The sequence below is a fragment of the Aotus nancymaae genome, unplaced genomic scaffold (assembly GCF_030222135.1).
Source record: "Aotus nancymaae isolate 86718 unplaced genomic scaffold, 86718_ANA_hifiasm-v0.15.2.pri h1tg000028l, whole genome shotgun sequence".
In the NCBI taxonomy this organism is placed as follows: Eukaryota; Metazoa; Chordata; class Mammalia; order Primates; family Aotidae; genus Aotus; species Aotus nancymaae.
Window position 1 is genome coordinate 19,628,136 of NW_026988441.1, and position 20,978 is coordinate 19,649,113.

Genomic DNA, 20,978 nt, shown 5'->3' on the forward strand with positions numbered 1-20,978 from the left:
GTTTCCGTGAACATTGCCGCAGTGAACATCCTTGAACACGTGTCTTGGCTCAGTTGTCCAGTGTTCTGGATGGATATATTTCCGAGTGAAATTGACAAAGTCTGTTAGAAAATGAAACACCATAAAATCATTCTTCTACAGCCTAATCGAAATACTTGTAGTGCTACGACTCCAACTTCATTCTTTGTCAAAAGCGTTTTAGCTAGATCCTTTGTATTTCTTTATAAATTTTTAGATTTTAATTTTCATTAATTAATTTTGAGGCAGGGTCTCACTCTGTAGCCCAGTCAGGAACTCAGTGGCGCCATCTTGGCTCACTGTAGCCTCCACCTCCACGGCTCAAGCAATCCTCTCTCCTCGGCCTCTGGAGTAGCTGGGATTACAGGCATGCGCCACCACACCCAGCTAATTTTTGTAGTTTTAGTCGAGATGGGGTTTCACCATGTTGCCCAGACTGGTTTTGAACTCCTGACTCAAGTGATCCTCCTGCCTCGACCTCCCAAAGTCCTAGAATTACAGGCATGAGTCATCATGCCTGGCCTTATTTTATTTTTAATTTGCAAATAATAATTGCTTATAATGGGCAGGAGGATTGCTTGAGGCCAGGAGTACAAGTCTAGTCTGGGCCACATGGTGAGACTCCATCTCTACAAAAAGAAATTTAAAAATTAGCTGGGTGTGGTGGCCCATGCCTGTCGTCTCGGCTATTCGGGAGGCTGAGATGGGAGGATCGTGTAAACCCAGAAGGTTCCAGGCTGCAATGAGTCATGATCACACCACTGTACTCCAGCCTGGGTGACAGAGCAAAACCCTGTCTCTAAAAAATAACAATAATTGCATATATGTATATGGTACATGTAAACATGGTGGAATGAGCAAATCAAGCTAATTAACATATGTATGACCTCACATACTTATAATTTCTTTGTGGTGAGTACATTGGAAATCCACTAGCCATTTTGAAATGTACACCATTGTTAACGATAGTCACCTTGCTGTGCAATGGATCACCAGAGCTTATTCCTCCCATCAAACAGAAACTGTAGCCTTTGACCAACATTTCCCCTTTTGCCATCTCAGGCCCCGCTTCCTTCAGCCTCTGGTAACCAATGTTCTACTCTCTTTTGAGACTAGAATTGCTATGTTTGAAATTTTAGATTTCACGTATGTTGCAGGTAAACAAGTATCTGGGCTCATGGCACAGAGATAAAAAGAATTTACCAAGACAGTCGTTGGTCAAGAAAGGCAGATTGGCCAAGCGCAGTGGCTCACACCTGTAATCCCAGCACTTTGGGAGGCCGAGGCGGGCGAATCACCTGAGGTCGGGGGTTCGATGCCAGCCTGACAGACATGGAGAAAACTTGTCTCTACTAAAAATACAAAATTAGCCGGGTGTGGTGGCACATGCCTGTAATCCCAGCTACCTGGGAGGCTGAGACAGGAGAATCACTGGAACTTGGGAGGCAGAGGTTGCAGTGATCCAAGATCGTGCCACTGCACCCCAGCCTGGGCAACAAGAGCAAAACTCCGTCTCAAAAAAAGAAAAGAAAAAAAGGCAGATTTATTAGAGAAAGGAAAATACATTGCAAGGGTGCAATGGGTGGGCAGGTCACTGAGAGAGGAGCTGACTGCAAAGAGACAAAGGCTTGCTGGGATTTTATAGGCTGGTGCTTGTGCTGTGTGCTGGAGAGGGGTACGTGAAGTACTGATAATGCGAAGGTCGCATGAGCTAACGCATTTTTCTATTAGCTGAGTGTCTGGCAATCACGGGGCGCAGGAAGACTGTGTGTCCTGGACCACGAAGAAAGGCAGGCTTGTAGCTTATCTGCTTCATCTCTTTTTGCTTTCCTTTGGTCCCACCAGCCTGACTCATTTTCCCTAATTACAGCTCCATAACTTTTAAGGGAATACCATGGGATATTTGTCTTTCTTTGGCTTATTTCACTTAGCGTAATGTTCTCTTGAGTCGTCCCTGTTGTCAAAAAATGACAGAATTCCATTCTGTTTAGAGGCTGAATCGTATTCCATTGTATATATAAGATTTGTATTCATTCATCTGTTGACAGACACTGAGGTTGTGTCTGTGTCTCGGCTATGGTGAATAACGGCATGAACATGGGAGTGCAGACACCTGACATGTGGATTTCTTTAAGTATACTTTAAGTTCTGGGGCATATGTGCAGAATGTGCAGGTGTGTTACATAGGTACACACGTGCCATGGTGGTTTGCTGCATCCATCACCCTGTCATCTACATTAGGTATTTCTCCTAATGTTATCCCTCCCATCTCCCCTAACCCCCACTATCCCTCCGCTAACACCCCACCCCTCAATGGGCCCTGGTGTGTGATGTTCCTTCCCTGTGTCCATATGTTCTCATTGTTCTACACCCACTTATGAGTGAGAACATGCAGTGTTTGGTTTTCTGTTCTTGTGTCAGTTTGCTGAAAATGATGGTTTCCAGCTTCATCCATGTCCCTGCAAAGGACATGAACTCATCCATTTTTATGGCTGCATAGTATTCCATGGTGTATATGTCACACGTTTTCTTTATCCAGTCTATCATTGATGGGCATTTGGGTTGGTTCCAAGTCTTTGCTATTGTGAACAGTGCTGCAATGAACATACATCTGCATGTGTCTTTATAATAGAACAATTTATAATCCTTTGGATACATACCCAGTAATGGGATTGCTGGGTCAAATGGAATTTCTGTTTCTAGATCCTTGAGGAATCACCACACTGTCTTCTACAATGGCTGAACTAATTTACACTCCCACCAACAGTGTAAAAGTGTTCCTATTTCTCCACATCCTCTCCAGCATCTGTTGTCTCCTGATTTTTTAATGATCGCCATTCTAACTGGCGTGAGATGGTATCTCAGTGTGGTTTTGATTTGCATTTCTCTAATGACCAGTGAAGATGAGCTTTTTTTCATGTTTGTTGGCTACATAAATGGCTTCTTTTTTCTTTTTTTTTTTTTTAAGACGGGGTTTCACCATGATGGTCAGGCTGGTCTTGAACTCCTGACCTCAGGTGATCCACCCACCTCGGCCTCCCAAAGTGCTAGGATTACAGGAGTGAGCCACCGTGCCCAGCATAAATGTCTTCTTTTGAGGAGTGTCTGTTCATATCCTTTGCCCACTTTTTGATGTTGTTTTTTTCTTGTAAATTTGTTTAAATTCTTTGTAGACTCTGGATATTAGCCCCTCTGTCAGATGGGTAAAGTGCAAAAATTTTTCCCATTCTGTTGGTTGCCGGTTCACTCTAATGATGGTTTCTTTTGCTGCGCAGAAGCTCTGGAGCTTAATTAGATCCCATTGGTCTCTTTTGGCTTTTGTTGCCATTGCTTTTGGTGTTTTGGTCATGTAGTCCTTGCCTATGCCTATGTCCTGACTGGTATTGCCTAGGTTTTATTCTGGGGTTTTTATGGTGTTAGGTCTTATGTTTTAAAATCCATCTGGAGTTAATTTTTGTATAAGGTGTAAGGAAGGGATCCAGTTTCAGCTGTCTGCACATGGCTAGCCAGTTTTCCCAACACCATTTATTAAATAGGGAATCCCTTCCCCATTGCTTGTGTCAGGTTTGTCAAAGATCAGATGGTTGTAGATGTGTGGCGTCTCTGAGGCCTTTGTTCTGGTTCATTGGTCTATAAGTCTGTTTTGGTACCAGTCCCATGCTGTTTTGATTACTGTAGCCTTGTAGTACATTTTGAAGTCAGGTAGCTTGATGCCTCCAGCTTTGTTTTTGGTTTTTGTTGTTGTTGTTGTTGTTTGTTTTGCTTAGGATTATCTCGGCTATGCAGGTTCCTTTTTGGTTTCATATAAAGTTTAAGGTAGTTTTTTCCAATTCTGTGAAGAAAGTCAGTGGTAGCTTGATGGGGATAGCATTGAATCTGTAAATTACTTTGGTCAGTGTAGCCATTTTCATATTGATTCTTCCTAACCATGAGGATGGAAGGTTTTTCCATCTGTTTGTGTCCTCTCATTTCCTTGAGCAGTGGTTTGTAGTTCTCCTTGAAGAGGTCCTTCACATCCCTTGTTAGGTGTATTTCTAGGTATTTTATTCTCTTTGTAGCAATTGTGAATGGGAGTTCATTTATGATTTGGCTCTCTGTGTGTTATTGGTGTATAGGAATGCTTGTGATTTTTGCACACTGATTTTGTAGCCTGAGATTTTGCTGAAGTTGCTTATCAGCTTAAGGAGATTTGGGGCTGAGACGACGGGGTCTTCTAAATATACAATCATATCGTCTCCAAATAGAGATACTTTGACTTCCTCTTTTCCTAATTGAATACGCTTTCTTTCTTTTTCTTGCCCGATTGCTCTGGACAGAACTTTTCAATACTATGTTGAATAGGAGTGGTGAGAGAGGGCTTCCTTGTCTAGTGCCTGTTTTCAAAGGGAATGCTTGCAGTTTTTGCCCATTTAGTATGATAATGGCTGTGCGTTTGTCATAAATAGCTCTGATTATTTTGAGATATGTTCCATTGATACCTAGTGTATTGAGCGTTTTTAACATAAAGGGCTGCTGAATTTTGTCGAGGGCCTTCTCTGCATCTATTGAGATAATCATGTGGATTTTGTCTTTGCGTCTGTTTGTGATGGACTACGTTCATAGATTTGCATATGTTGAACCAGCCTTGCATCCAGGGATGAAGCCAACTTGATCAGGTTACATAAGCTTTTAGATATGCTGTAGGATTCGGTTTGCCAGTACTTTATTGAGGATTTTCGCATCAATGTTCATCATGGATATTGGCCTGAAATTTTCTTTTTCAGTTGTGTCTCTGCCACAGGATAATCTTGGTCTCATAAAATGAGTTAGGGGGCATTCCCTCTTTTTGTATTGTTTGGAATAGTTTCAGAAGAAATGATACCAGCTCCTCTCTGTACTTCTGGTAGAATTCAGCTGTGAACCCATCTGAATTTTTTTGGTTGGTAGGCTATTAATTGCTGTGTCAACTTCAGCCCTTGTGATTGGTCTATTTAGGGATTCAACTTCTTCCTGGTTTAGTCTTGGGAGGGTGTAAGTGTCCAGGAATTTATCCGTTTCTTCCAGATTTACTGGTTTCTTTGAATAGAGGTGTTTGTAGTAATCTCTGATGGTAGTTTGTATTTCTGTGGGATTGGTGGAGATACCCCCTTTACCATTTTTTATTCCATCTATTTAATTCTTCTCTCTTGTCTTCTTTATTAGTCTGGCTAGTGGTCTATGTATTTAGTTGGTCTTTTTTAAAAAAAAACAGCTCCTGGATTTATTGATTTTTTTTTTTAAAAGGGTTTTCTGTGTCTCTATCTCCTTGAGTTCTGCTGTGATCTTAGTTACTTCCTGTCTTCTGCTAGCTCTGAATTTGTTTGATCTTGCTCCTCTAGTTCTTTTAATCACGACATTAGGGTGTCGATTTTAGATCTTTCCTCCTTTCTCTTGTGGGCATTTAGTGCTATAAATTTCCTTCTGGAAAACGCTTTAAATGTGTCCCAGAGATTCTGGTACATTGTGTCTTTGTTCTCTAGGTTTCAAAGAACATCTTTATTTCTGCCTTCATTTCATTATTTATCCAGTAGTCATTCAGGAGCAGGTTGTTCAGTTTCCGTGTAGTTGTGCAGTTCTGAGTGCATTTCTTAATCCTGAGTTCTAATTTGATTGCACTGTGGTCTGAGAGACTGTTTGTTATGATGTTTGTTCCTTTGCATTTTCTGAGGAGTGATTTACTTCCAATTATGAGGTCAATTTTAGAATAACTGCGATGTGGTGCTGAGAAGAATGTATATTCTGTGGATTTGGGGTGGAGAGTTCTGTAGATGTCTATTATGTTCACTTGGTCCAGATCTGAGTTCAAGTCCTGGATATCCTTATTAATTTTCTGTCTTGTTGATCTGTCTAATATTGACAATGGGGTGTTAAAGTCTCCCATTATTATTGTGTGGGAGTCTTTCTTTGTAGGTCATTAAGAATTGTTTTATGAATCTGGATGTTCCTGTATTGGGTGCATATATGTTTCGAAGCGTTAGCTCTTCTTGTTGCATTGATCCCTTTACCATTATGTAATGCCCTTCTTTGTCTCTTTTGATCTTTGTTGGTTTAAAGTCTGTTTTATCAGAGACTAGGATTGTGACCCCTGCTTTTTTTTGCTCTCCATTTGCTAGGTAAATCTTCTTCAACACCTTTATTTTGAACCTATGTGTGTCTTTGCACGATATGTCTCCTAAACATAGCACACCGAAGGGTCTTGACCTCTTTATCCAATTTGCCAGTCTGTGTCTTTTGATTGGGGCATTTAGCCCATTTACATTTAAGGTTAATATTGTTATATGTGAATTGGATCCTGCCATTTTGATGCTAGCTGGTTGTTTTGCCTGATAGTTGATGCAGTTTCTTCATAGTGCCAATGGTCTTTACCATTTGCTATGTTTTTGCAGTGGCTGGTACTGGTTGTTCCTTTCCATGTTTAGTGCTTCTTTCAGGAGCTCTTATAAGGCAGGCCTGGTGGTGGTGAAATCTCTCAGCAGTTGCTTGTCCGTAAAGGATTTTATTTCTCCTTCAGTTATGAATCTTAGTTTGGAGGGATATGAAATTCTGGGTTGAAAATTCTTTCCTTTAAGGATGTTGAATATTGGCCCCCACTGTCTTTTGGCTTGTAGGGTTTCTGCCAAGAGATCCGCTGTGAGTCTGATGAACTTCCCTTTGTGGGTAACACAACCTTTCTCACTGGCAGCCCTTAGCAGTTTTTTCCTTCATTTCAACCCTGGTGAATCTGACGATTATGTGCCGTGGGGTTGTTCTTCTCAAGGAATATCTTTGTGGTGTTCTCTGTATTTCCTGAATTTGAATGTTGGCCTGCCTTGCTCAGTTGGGGAAGTTCTCCTGGATTATATCCTGAAGAGTGTTTTCCACCTTGGTTTCATTCTCCCTGTCACTTTCAGGTACACTGATCAAACGCAGATTAGGTCTTTTCACATAATCCCATATTTCTTGGAAGCTTTGTTCATTTATTTTCACTGTTTTCTCTAATCTTGCCTTCTTGCTTTATTTCATTGAGTTGACCTTCAATCTCTGATACTCTTTCTTCCACTTGATTGATTTGGCTATTGAAACTTTATGCTTCGTGAAGTTCTTGTGCTGTGTTTTTCAGCTCCATCAAGTCATTTATGTTCTTCTCTACACTGGTTATTCTAGTTAGCATTTCATCTAACCTTTTATCAAGGTTCTTAGCTTCCTTGCATTGGGTTAGAACATGCTCCTTTAGCTCGAAGAAATTTGTTATTAGTCACCTTCTGAAGCCTGGTTCTGTGAATTTGTCAAACTCATTCTCCATCCAGTTTTGTTCCCTTGCTGATGAGGAGTTGTGATCCCTTGGAGGAGAAGAGGCATTCTGGTTTTTGGAGATTTCAGCCTTTTTGCCCTGGTTTCTTCCCATCTTCATGGATTTATCTACCTCTGGTCTTTGAAGTTGGTGACTTTTGGATGTGGTCTCTAAGTGGATGTCCTTTCTGTTGATGTTCAAACTATTTCTTTCTGTTTGTTAGGTTTCCTTCTAACAGTCAGGTCCCTCTGCTGCAAGTCTGCTGGAGGTCCACTCCAGACCCTGCTTGCCTGGGAATCACCCACGGGGGCTGTAGAACAGCAAAGATTGCTGCCTCTTCCTTCCTCTGGTAGCTTCATCCCAGAAGGGTACCTGCCAGATGTCAGCCAGAGCTCTCTTGTCTGAGTTATCTCCCAGTCAGGATACACGGGGTCAGGGAGCCACTTGAGGAGGCAGTCTATCCCTTATCGGAGCTCGGGTGCTGTTCTGGGAGATCCATTGCTCCCTTCAGAGCTCAGTTCAAAATGCAGAGATCACTCACCTTCTGCGTCGCTCTTGCTGGGAACTGTGGACTGGAGCTGTTCCTATTCGGTCATCTTGGCGGAGATCCTCTGACATGTAGATTTCAATTCATTCAAATATACACCCAGAGGTACATGGGAGTGCAGATATTTGACATACGGATTTCAGTTCATTCAAATATATACCCAAGCCTGGGTGCAGTGGCTCACACCTGTAATCCCAGCACTTTGGGAGGCCGAGGCGGGAAGATCACTTGAGGTCAGGAGTTCAAAGCCAAGCTGGCCAACATGGTGAAACCCTGTCTCTACTAAAAACACAAAAATTAGTGGGGCATGGTGGCAGATGCCTGTAATCCTAGCTACTCAGGAGGCTGAGGCAGGAGAATCACTTGAACCTGGGAGGCAGAGATTGCAGCAAGCTGAGATCACACCAGTGCACTCCAGCAGTGACACAATCATGGCTCACTGCAGCCTCAGACTCCTATGCATAAGCAATCCTCCCACCAACTCTCAAGTAGCTGGGACTACAGGCATGTGCCACCATGCATGGCTAATATTAAGTTGTTTTGTAGATGTGAGGTCTTACTATGTTGCCCAAGCTGGTCTCAAACTCCTGGCCTCAAGCAATCCTCTCACTTCAACCTCCCAAAGTGTTGGGATTACAGGCATGAGCTACAGTGGCTGGCCTGATATCAGTTTATTTTATTATTTTATATTTTATCTTATTTATCTTTCTGAGACAGAGTCTGTCTTGCTCTGTCAATTAGGCTAGAGTACAGTGGCACAGTCTCGACTCACTGCAACTTCTACCTCCAGGTTAAAGTGATTCTCCTGCCTCAGCCTCCCAAGTAGCTGGGATTACAGGTGCCCACCACCACACCCGACTAATTTTTGTATTTTTAGTAGAGACAGGGTTTCACTATGTTGGTCAGGCTGGTCTTGAAATCCCGACCTCAAGTGATCCACTAGCCTTGGCCTCCTGAAGTCCTGGGATTACAAGCATGAACCACTGTGCCTGGTATCAATTCTTTAGACCTTTGAAAATGCCCGTCGTAGCTCATTGATATTTTTATGTTTCCCATGGTCTTGAAGATAATGTGTATTCCGTAATTACATGTAGATTTTTATATGATCATCAAGATTGTAACTTGTAATGTTGAAATCTTGCACTCAGATTGGATGATTTGCCAATTTTTGTTTTCTATGTTTCAAGGACTTCTGTTTTTGTTGTTGTTGTTGAGATGGAGTCTTGCTCTGTTGCCCAGGCTGGAGTGCAGTGGTGCAATCTCGGCGCACTGCAACCTCTGCCTCCCAGGTTGAAGCAATTTTCCTCCCTTAGCCTCTGGAGTAGCAGGGATTACAGGTACCCACCACCCATGCTTGGCTAATTTTTTTATTTTTAGTAGAGATGGGATTTCACCATGTTGGTCAGGCTGGTCTTGAACTCCTGACCTCAAGCAGTCCACCTGCCTTGGCCTCCCAAAGTGCTAGGATTACAGGTGTGAGCCACCGCGCCTGGCTGTGGCTCTTGTTTTTTATATCTTCTTGGTGGATGGTTCCTTTTTTAAGTAAAAATTCTCCTTTTTTTTTTTTTTTGTTTTGAGACAGTCTGTCTCATTCTGTCACCCAGCCTGGAGTCTGGAGTGCAATGATGTGATGTCAGCTCAATGCAACCTCTGCCTCCCAGGTTCCAATGATTCTCCTGCCTCAGCCTCCCAAGTAGCTGGGACTACAGGTGTGAACCACCATGCCGAGCTAATTTTTTGTATTTCTAGTAGAGACAGGGTTTCACCATGTTGGCCAGGCTGGTCTCAAACTCCTGACCTCAAGTGATCCACCTGCCTCAGCCTCCCAAAGTGCTAGGATTATAGGCATGAGCCGCTGTGCCTGGCTCACATTTTTAATTATGGTAACTTTTTCAAGAAATTCTGGTTAGCCAGAGGATACCAGAGGCTTAAAAGGCTGGGGGGAAGGAGAGATAGGGAGAGACTTGCTAGAAGATACAAAATTACTGCTACACAGGAGGTATAGGTTCTAGTGTTTTACACGCTGCAGGGTGGCTATAGCTCACATTCATATTAATATATAGCTTCAGATAGCTAGAGGAGGATATTGAATATTCCCAACACAAAGAAATGGTACATTTAAAAAAAACTTTTAGTTATTGTAGAGATGGGATCTCACTGTGTTGCCTAGGCTGGTCTCCAACTCCTGGGCTCAAGTCATCCTCCCGCCTTGGCTTCCCAAGGTGCTGGGATTACAACTGTGAGCCACTGCACCTGTTCTTTGAGTGCATTTAACCTCCTCACTCACTCTGCCAAAACCCACTCCTCTCCCGTGGACTGACCCCCATCTGAAGCCCAGGTGCATGCTCAGCAACCTTCCTGAGCCTCCCGAGGGCTCCTTAGTGGACTCTGGAGCTCACGTCCTCGGTGGCCCTGGACGGATGGCCTGCATTCCAGTCAGCAGACTCCCATGTCATTATTTTCCAGACTCATTTACGTGGCAGGCCGGGAGGGCCACATGCTCAAAGTGCTTTCTTACATCAGCGTCAAGCGCCTCACCCCAGCCCCTGCCATCATCTTTCACGTGAGTACGAATCCCGCTAACAGCCCATCTTCAAGGTGGGGGCCCTCCATCCACGGGGTGGAGTAGCCCTGCCCTGCTAAGCTTGGTGGCCTCCAAATGACCCAGATGGGCTTATTCCTTGCCATCAAACAGATATAGAAAGAATCCCAAGACGAGTCGAACAATGTACCCAATAACTGCTCCTTTGTCTGAATTTATCCACGGAAGGCACGGTTTGCGCCCTCAGTGCCTCTGTGTGCATTTGTCTGTGCCTCGACCCTGGTAACAAACTCTATATAAAAGCCCACTAGCTTACAGGGAAGGAGGGTAAGACATTTACCAGGAGGTTACTGACAACCGCCCCTCATTATGGTCTAATGATTGAGAAGTCACTGGATCCTTGTGCAATAAATGCCCTTTGACATCTTGTTTTTTTTTTGAGACAGAGCCTTGCTCTGTCACCTGGGCTGGAGTGCAATGATATGCTCTTGGCTCACTGCAACCTCTACCTCCCGGGTTCAAGCGATTCTCCTGCCTTGGCCTCCCGAACAGCTGGGATTAAAGGCACACGCCACCATGCTTGGTTGGTTTTTGTATTTTTAGTAGAGACGGGATTTTATCATGTTGGCCAGGCTGGTCTCTAACTCCTGACCTCAAGTGATTCACCCGCCTCAGCCTTTTGAAGCGCTGGGTTTACAGGTGTGAGCCACTGTGCCTGGCCACCCCTTTGACATCCTCTGATGGGAGCTGCTCCATGGTGCATGGTCCTTGTTTGGTGCAATTGTCTGGGCACCGAGCAACCGTCCACATTCCCAGCCTCAGGGGTGGTCTACACCCCTCCCCCAGAGGAGAACCGCTACACTCTATCACTCTGAAGACAGGAAAACACAGCCGGGAAATGCCAGTCCAGGGCCACGCAACTAACACAGACCACGAGTAGATGTGAGCTTCCAGTCCAGGGCCGTGGCCCACACTGAAAACGCTCTGTGAGGAAAATTCGCAAGTATGAAGCTGATATAATATTCATACATATTAGGTTAGTGCAAAAGTAATTGTGGTTTTTGCCATTACAAAACGGAATTATGGGCTGGGTGCAGTGGCTCACGCCTGTAATCCCAGCACTTTGGGAGGCTGAGGCAGGTGGATCACCTGAGGTCTGGAGTTTGAGACCAGCCTGGTCAACATGGCGAAACCCCATCTCTACTAAAAATACAAAAATTAGCTGGGCGTGATGGCACATGCCTGTAATTCCAGCTACTCGGGAGGCTGAGGCAGGAGAATCACTTGAACCCAAGAGGCAGAGATTGCAGTGAGCCAAGATGGCACCACTGTACTCTAGCCTGGGTGACAGAGTAAGATTCCATCTCAAAGACAAACAAAATCCCCCCAAAAAACTGCAGTTACTTTTGCACCAATCTACTATTTTATTTTTCTGTTGATTAAAATCACAATTTCAAAGATTCAGAAATTTCGCAGGTATTTTCTGCAGGCTTCATAGGAAAAAGCTATCATAGCCAAAGTCAGTTTGACCCCAACTGTCAAGGGATGCCTAGGAAGTTCCTCTCATGCTAAAATCACAAGAAAAACCGCTGCTTCGGTCTTCTGTGACATGAGAACAGTGTTTTGTGTACTAATGACCTACGATTTCATTCTTCTTTCTATCAGGGTATCATAGCAACTATTTATATCATCCCTGGTGACATAAACTTGTTAGTCAATTATTTCAGCTTTGCTTCGTGGCTCTTCTATGGCTTGACGATTCTAGGACTCATTGTGATGAGATTTACAAAGAAAGACCTGGAAAGGCCTATCAAGGTAAGCTTGGATTCCCAGAAGTCACAAGTGGCTTTGGGTTTTTTGTAATGAATGAGATAGAGGTAACTCTTTCAAATGCTAGGGGCATGCCTTCTAGTTCCAATCTGACTTGATTCTTTAAAAATATTTTAGAATGGAGTTTACTCTTCATAGCATAGTTTATGATCCAATTAGCTACCTTATTCATTTTTTTAAGTGATCAAGAATACCTGTGGCCTGTCTCTGTAACCAAAGAGATCCACTTCTCTCTCAATTGTGCTATTGACTTCTTATGATGACAGACATTAAGAAAAAGTTAGGTAAACTAAGGGCTTAAGTAACTAGGATAAGAATAAGGTTACCATCTTTAGCTTTAGGACTTTGTTTTCAGAGATATGTCCAGTGGTCCTTTCTGGCCTGTGTCTTGGCTATGGACAAGTCTCTGGCATCAGCCGAGTCATGGCGCAGCCTGCCTGGAGCCGGGCAGACCCACAGTGGTCATGTCATCGCAGGCAAAATCATCACGGTAGCATAGACTTGTAATCTGCACAAAATCCCTCCTAGAAACAGACAGAGCCTGTAGAATAGCAAAGGAGAAACCCTTCAGCCAACATCATGAACGCAAATTGAGGAAATGAGGTCTCACCACCAACTCCAGACTAAGTGGACGCCCACTAGCTCCAGCCCCACCTGTCCCTAGGAGGGAGGGCACGCTTGGAGTGAGGTTCTCAGTGGGAAGATCGGAGGACCCCCAGGGAGGTGGTGGAGCAGGGCTGCAGTGGCTTAAGCCCTTGAGGACCCCAGAAACTCCCCACAAAAACTCCTTTCCAGAAGGACAGAGGGGCCACTGAAGACAACAGCAAGAGAAACAACTGCTGGAGAGAGAAAGGACACGGCACTTGGCAAGACCGTCAGGGTCAAGGAGCTGGAGCCTGTGGATACAAATCTCTCGACTGGGAAGGACACAGAGAGGACATGTCCCACTGGCACTTCAGAACATCATGTTAGGGAAAAAAATCATTTCAGAAATAGAGTGTGCAAGAAGGAGAAGAAGGAACACAGGCTGAGTGTGGGGACTCATACCTGTAGTCCCAGCACTTTTGGAGGCCAAGGAAGGAAGATCAGCCCCAGGAGTTCAAGACCAGCCAGGACAACAGCAAGACCCCATCTCTACAAAAAGTACCTGGGCGTGGTGGTGCACACCCGTAGACCCAGCTCTGTGGGAGGCTGAGGTGGAAGACCTGATTCAGCCCAGGAGGTCCAAGGCTGCAGTGAGCCAAGATCGTGCCACTGCACTCCAGCCTGGGCAAGAGAGGGACCCTGTCTCAAAAAAAGAAAGAACATAAGAACAAAGAAACATGCTAGAAAACGGTCAAAAGAAGGAAACTAAAAAAAATATCAGACAGAAAAAAGTTAAACTTTTGGGTCCAAGTAGAAATATTAATAGAAATAGGACATAAAAGTACATTAATTCCGGCTGTGCGCAGTGGCTTATGCCTGTAATCCCAGCACTTGGAAGGAACTAATAAAAAAAAAACTTAAGGCAGGCAGATTACTTGAGGTCAGGAGTTTGAGACTAGCCTGGCCAACATGGTGAAATCCTGTCTCTAATAAAAATACAAAAATTAGCTGGGCATGGTGGCATATGCCTATAATCCCAGCTACTCGGGAGGCTGAGGCAGGAGAATTGTTTGAGCCCAGGAGGTTGCAGTGAGCTGAGATCGTGCCACTGCACTCCAGCCTGGGGACAGAGCAAGACTCCATCTCAGGGTGGGAGCGGGGCAGGGGGAAGGAAAAATGCAATGACACTTACAGATGAAAACAAAACAAATCCAGCAAACCAAACTCTGCTTCTGGCTGTCAGATGGGCAGAAATCCAAAAGTCTGACTGCAGTGAGGCCACGAAAGGGTGGTCGCTCACACGCCGTTAGTGGAATATGAATGGCATAGCCATCATAGAGGGAGATTTGGCAACATCTAGCAGGCATGAGCCATCCTGTTTTGAGGAAATCTATCCAGAAATGAAACTGTCAGAATTACGAAATATACACAAGGTCATTGACGGCAGCATTAATTTTAACAGCAAGACGTCCAACACAATCCAAATGTCAACTAATACAGGACTAGTTGAATAAACTGTTGCATGTCTAAAACAGTGATACACAGCAGTAGAAAACGGATGATTAACAACTTCATATATTACTGTGACATACTAGCTGGAATATATTCAAGGAAAAAGGGTGCAAAATCGTTATTTGCTATCTTTTATGTAAGATGGGGAAAGACGAACGTGTGTGTGTGTTTCTTCACATATGTATTCATTCAAAAAGAAATAATGGGAGAATAAAGCAAAATCAAGTTAAAAATTATATTAGAAAACAAAATTAAAAAGGCAAAGGTGAATCTCAAAAATGGAAAACAAATGGAGGTAAACCTGACTCTATAACAAGTAGGTAATATAACCACACAGTGAAAAGAATGATCAGAATTGATATCATAGGTTTTGTTTGTTTTGGAGACAGGGTTTCGCTCTGTTGCCCAGGCTGAAGTACAGTGGCTCGGTCTCGGCTCACTGAAAGCCTTGACCCTTTGGACTCAAGTAATCCCTCTGCCTCAGGTAGCGGAGTAGCTAGGACTACAGGTGCACGCCACCATATCCAGCTCATTTTTGCATTTTTGGGTGTGTGTGGAGATGGGATCTCACCATGTTGCCCAGTCTGGTCGGAAACTCCTGGGCTCAAGTGATCCTCCTGCATTGGCCTCCCAAAGTGCTGGGATTACAGGTGTGAGCCACCGTGTCTCAACAGTTGATCTTTAGTTTCACTCTAAAACCATGAAAAATTGATGGAGAAATGTATAACGGTGGGGTTACACGGCTCCTCCTGCCCTGAGCCTGCTGTCAACCGCAGCAGTTCAAAGGTGGGACAGTTAAACATCACATGCCTCGTGGTGTGTCACGGAAGGAAGGGCACTGCTCCGATGGTGAAGCATTTTTGCCCCTAAATCTAACAGTTTGTAGGAAATACGGGAGATGGAGGAGCAAGTTAAATGGCAACAGGAGGAGGCAACCAGGGAAAGCTCCCACTGAACACTGCATAGAGGAATCATCCAATCTGTCCACAAACTGGCGACAAGAGAAAAAAGGAGAGGGGGTGGTAAGCATGTTAAGAATAGAAAGTCCTCATCAGGTAGAGATGCATACTGGATATTGTACAGGTAGAATCACATGATGTCTGATATTTTCCTTATATTTTAGGGAAAAGAAAGGTGGTAGACAGAAATAAACTAAAAAAAAAAAAGTGATTTTAAACTTTTTTAAAGAAAGACAGAGTCTTACTCTGTCGGCCAGGCTGGAGTGCAGTGGTGTGATTTCAGCTCACTGCAACCTCTGCCTCCCAGGTTCAAGCAATTCTCCTGCCTCAGCCTCTCGAGTGGCTGGGATTGCAGGTGAGCACCACCACATCTGGCTAATTTTTGTGTTTTTGGTAGGGATAGCTTCACCATGTTGGCCAGGCTGGTCTCGAAGTCCTGACTTCAAGTGATCTGCCTGCCTTGGCCTCCCAAAGTGCTGAGAGATTACAGGTGTGAGCCACTATGCCCGACCCCAAAATTTCTTTTAAAGAAATTTTTAAAAGGTGGAGTAGATGAAATAAGCTTGGCAAAATTACATTAAAATTATTGAAATTATAGGAGGGGTGCATGGAGTTCATCATACTCTCTTTATATCAGTTAAGTGGAAAATTTCAAAAGAAAATGAGTGCCCATGGCCACAGCGTGACCTGTTTTTTGCCTCCAGGTGCCCATAGTCATCCCCGTCTTGGTGACGCTCATCTCCGTGTTTTTGGTTCTGGCTCCGATCATCAGCAAGCCCGAGTGGGAGTACCTCTACTGTATGCTGTTTATATTGAGTGGCCTTATATTTTACTTCCTGTTTGTCTACTACAAGTTTGGATGGGCTCAGAAAATCTCAAGTAAGTACCAACAGAAGGGCTGCTTGGCTTCTGTGAGGTGCAGGCAGGCATGGCGTCCTCACCTGTCCTGACTCCAAGACCTCTGTCACAGTGTCTCACCTGTAATAAGTAGGGAGGGAAAGCAGCATTTTCTGGTTTTTCTTGGGGGGCGGGACACAGTCTTGCCCTGTCGCCCAGGTTCGAGTGCCAGTGGCATGGTCATAGCTCACTGCAGCCTTGAACTCCCAAGCTCAAGCCATCCTCTCACCTGGGCCTCTCAAGTAGCTGGGACCACAGGCATGCACTACCACACCTGGCTATTTTTTTAATTTTTTGTAGAGACCGGGTCTCACTAGGTTGCCCAGACTGGTCTCAAAGTCCTGGACTTAAATGATCCTCCCAACTTGGCTTTCCAAAGTGCTGGGACTACCACCGGCCTGAGCCACTGCACCTTTTTTTTTTTGAGACACAGTCTCACTCTGTTGCCCAGGCTGGAATGCAGTAGCACAGTTTCAGCTCACTGCAACCTCTGCCTCCTGGGTTCAAGGGATTCTCTGGCCTCAGCCTCCCAAGTAGCTGGGATTACAGGTGCCTGCCCCCATACCGGGCTAATTTTTGTATTAGTAGAGATGAGGTTTCGCCATGTTGGCCAGGCTGGTCTTGAACTCCTGACCTCAAGTGATCTGCCCGCCTCGGCCTCCCAAAGTGCTGGGATTATGTGAACCACTTCGCCCAGCCCATTTTGTGTTTTTTTTGTTTTCAGATGGAAGTTTGCTCTTGTTGCCCAGGCTGGAGTCCAGTGGCGCAGTCTCAGCTTACTGCAACCTCTGCCTCCCGGGTTCAAGTGATTCTCCTGCCTCAGCCTCCTAAGTAGCTGTGATTATAGGTGCCTGCCACCACACTCAACTTTTTTTTAATTATTTTTAGTAGAGTTGGGGTTTCATCATGTTGGCCAAGCTGGTCTCGAACTCCTGACCTCAGGTTGATGCACCCGCCTGAGCCTCCCAAAGTGCAGGGATTACAGACATGAGCCACCACACCTGGTCCCATTTTCTTTTTAATTGCAAAGAACACACAACATAAATGTTGCTATCTCAGCTCCTTTTTAGTGCAAGGTTCAGTAGCGTTAGGCATATTCCCACTATCATGCGCCTCCTTCTGAAACACCATTCTCCTTTGCCTGATATGCAGACGTCATCTAAGAGGCCTGGCAGCATCACAAAGACACTCAAAAAGCCATGGACTTGCCCTGGGGAACTGGGCCGGGGTCCAAGCCTTCTAATGCCAAAGGCACGGGCTCATTGTTTAGCAGTCCTGACCCTCATCAGTTTTAGGACAATTGTTTAAAAGTTTGGCTACAGTAGCCACTTTTGCTTCTGAAAAGAAAGCACTTGTGTCAGAGTACATCAAGAGAGACTGAATTACACCTTTAAAAAAAAGTCTGTCCTATATTCACAGTTTTTATCCTATACAGTGCAGATTCAACTGCAGAAAAACCCATTTTTAAAAGTTTTTAAGACTTCCTGGGCATCCTCACGGGGCTGTGAGGTGATCCGTTTCCTGGTCTTCCTGTTCCTCTCCCAGGAGCTCCTTGAGGACAGGAATTGGGCTGTGCACAATTTAATTCTGGCTGTGGCAGCCGGAAACAGCCACTTAAGATTTATTAAGTGAATGTGATCAAGAGCCTGGCCAACATGGTGAAACCCTGTCTCTACTAAAAATATAAAAAATTATCTGGGCGTGGTGGTGGGCACCTATAATCCCAGCTAGTCGGGAGGCTGAGGCAGGAGAATCACTTAAACCCGGGAGGCGGAGGTTGCAGTGAGCAGAGATCCCGGAAGGCAGACGTTGCAGTGAGCCAAGATTGAGCCACTGCACTCCAGCCTGGGCAACAGTGCGAGACTGCATCTCAAAAAAAAAAAAAGAAAGCCTGCCTCTTTCTCCTGTTCAGCTTGTCTGAACTGGAAAGTGTAAGCAGTCACCCCTCCAGACACTCCTAGGAGGTTTTTATTTCTATTCCTGCAATTTTGGGAGAATACACAAGCCAGGAAAGTGTGAAACCCAACCAGAAGGCAGGAAAGCTGCCAGGGCCTCTGGACCCTGCTCACAGGGACGTTCTAGTGCCTTTCTTCAGGCTGGGTGCGTGCCAGATCCTCTCCCCACCTCCATGACCTCCTCTGTGAACCCCAGGACCATTGCTTACCTGACAGTGGTGCTGTAACCAAGGGAGAGAATTGATTTCATGTTGATCAACAAAGTGGAAACAAAAGCAAGATATGGTTATGTTATTCCACCAGGAATTTTCCTTTCCTGAAATAGCTCCCTACAAACCCCACCTCTTTTTAAAAATACATTTATGTATGTATGTATGTATGTATGAGATGATAGGGTCTCGCTATGTTGCCCAGGTGGGTCTCGAACTCCTGAGCTCAGACAATCCTCCTGCTTCAGCCTCAGAAAGTGCTGGGATTACAGGGGTGAGCCACCGCACTGGGCCTACCCCCTACCTCCTTACTCTGATCCAAACCCTCAGCTGAGAAGGAGGGAGGTTGCAGGCACACTTCTATAGAAAGAAAAATCTATTCTTATAAAGAAAACAGCCATTTCCCCCATGCTGCTGAACTTGGATTTGATTATACTAACAGAATCTACCCAGGATAACTTGTAGCCTAATGGTACAAAATATGTCTTATTTCTCAGCTCTAGAATATTTAACCAAGAAATCTGTATTTTAAACAAAATGCAGTCTTAGTGACTTCAGACTAAATAGCCAACTCTTGGTCTGTGGTAGTAAATGTATACACATAATGGAGTCATTTAAATTTTTCCTAGAGTGTAAGTTGTTTGGTGGCAATAAAATTCCTAATTCTTTAAGAGGAAGTAACTTATCTCCAAAGCACCAGTGTGGCAACGAAGGATGGTTCTGGTCAGCTCTAAACACCGGCCATCCCCTAAGCGCAGGGTCTAGGTGACAGGTCACCAAAGACTGAGAACAATGTCACCCTCATCCACAACCCCCGTGAAGCTTTTGAATTCCGGTCTTCTAATTGCACTCATTTTTGACTCTTATTTCAGAGCCGATTACCATGCACCTTCAGATGCTAATGGAAGTGGTCCCACCGGAGGAAGGACCTGAGTAACAAGCTCCATCTCTTGTAGCTAAGTCAAAGCTGAATTTATTTTCTTAAGCAAAATTTGTGGTTATTTCTTCTTGATTTTTTTCTTATGAATAAAATGTACTCAGATGTTTATAATATTGTTACTTTTAGATATTCTTAGTTCTCTGGGTGGGGGTTCCAGAGGGGAGGAGTGACAAGCGTTTGCTAAAGTTGTTGTCAGGTGAGATGTCACCTAACAGAAGGCAGAAGCTTAGGGAAGGGCCGCATAAAAGCTACTGTTACAGTGGCAACTGTTTAACAAAGGGCACATCACACTTGAAGGGTGTTCTTGTTTTGTTGTTTTTTTTTTTTTTTGAGACGGAGTTTTTACTCGTTACCCAGGCTGGAGTGCAATGGCGTGATCTCGGCTCACTGCAACCTCCGCCTCCTGGGCAGGCAATTCTCCTGCCTCAGCCTCCTGAGTAGCTGGGATTACAGGCACGCGCCACCATGCCCAGCTAATTTTTGTATTTTTTAGTAGGACGGGGTTTCACCTTGTTGACCAGGATGGTCTCGATCTCTTGACCTCGTGATCCACCCGCCTTGGCCTCCCAAAGTGCTGGGATTATAGGCGTGAGCCACTGCGCCCGGCCTGAAGGGTGTTCTTTAAACTCAATGTCAATAAAATGGATGACATTTTTGCTTTGATACAGATTTTAAAAATAATAGTAAATTACTGGCCAGGTGCAGTGGTTCACGCCTGTAATCTCAGCACTTTGGGAGGCCAAGGCAGATGGATCGCTTGAGTCCAGGAGTTCAAGACCAGCCTGAGAAACATGGCAAAATCACGTCTCTACAGAAAACTACACAGAAATTAGCCAGGCATGGTGGTGCACGCCTGTAGTCACCGCTATTCAAGAGGCTGAGGTGAAAGGATCACCTGAGCCTGGGAAGTCTAGGGTGTAGTGTGCCATTATCATGCCACTGCACTCCAGCCTGCATGACAGAGTGAGACCCCAACTCAAAAAGTAAATAAATACATAAAAATATTGAAGTACAAATGTTTATCACCCACTCTCCCCCAACCCAAAAGTACCGGCATCCCATACTGACCCTGTGATGTGCATGGCACGTATCTGCCAGGATGAGTATCAAGAGCTGAGCTTCTATCCAGAACCCTCCGCAGCTGGCGTGCTCATCACAAGGGTCCCCTGCATCGCCGGTCAGCATCACTGGCTCCCCAGCAGCCTTTACGGGCATTTTAGTCCAACCAGAAAGTGTGGTTAATAAAGTTTTATTTTATTTTAGCATTCAGGGAAAATATTGTTTAAAAAATGTAAAAAGCAACATTTCTGTGAAAACACTGAAATTTTATTGCCGATATACTGCAAAAGACATCCATACCACAACTAAGTATCAGCGATTTTAGAAGCTAGAGACAAAGGCACTTTCACCAAGCATTTTAGTTATTTGCCCAAAACTTGAAATCAGACATATTCATAGCAGTGCAGAAAACCAATTATTTGCTAATAGTTCACATAGCATCCTATGTCCCACAAAATGTTATTTAGAGATTCAGATATTAGAACATTTGAATGTCTGAAGAAAGAAACGGATTTTCCTCCCTGCACAGGAAACACGTTTGTGCAGCTCCATTACTAGCTATTACCATTTGCTATGCTGTACAGAAGAGACTCGGCACACCTGGGCGTGAACAGCAGGCAGCCGGTGTGCACAGGGA

At 44.5% G+C, this 20,978-nt stretch overlaps 1 protein-coding gene across 1 annotated transcript in view; it reads left to right on the plus strand.

The window, feature by feature from the left end:
• The window catches only part of SLC7A9 (solute carrier family 7 member 9), a 30,470-nt gene extending 10,637 nt beyond the window's left edge, over positions 1-19,833 (plus strand). Inside the window, exons 9-12 of the mRNA XM_021666649.2 lie at positions 10,320-10,416; positions 12,061-12,210; positions 15,986-16,160; positions 19,215-19,833. Coding sequence (XP_021522324.1) covers positions 10,320-10,416; positions 12,061-12,210; positions 15,986-16,160; positions 19,215-19,279 — 487 coding nt within the window. The 3' untranslated portion in view covers positions 19,280-19,833. The remainder of the gene's footprint in view (positions 1-10,319; positions 10,417-12,060; positions 12,211-15,985; positions 16,161-19,214) is intronic.
• Positions 19,834-20,978: the final 1,145 nt, after the last annotated feature.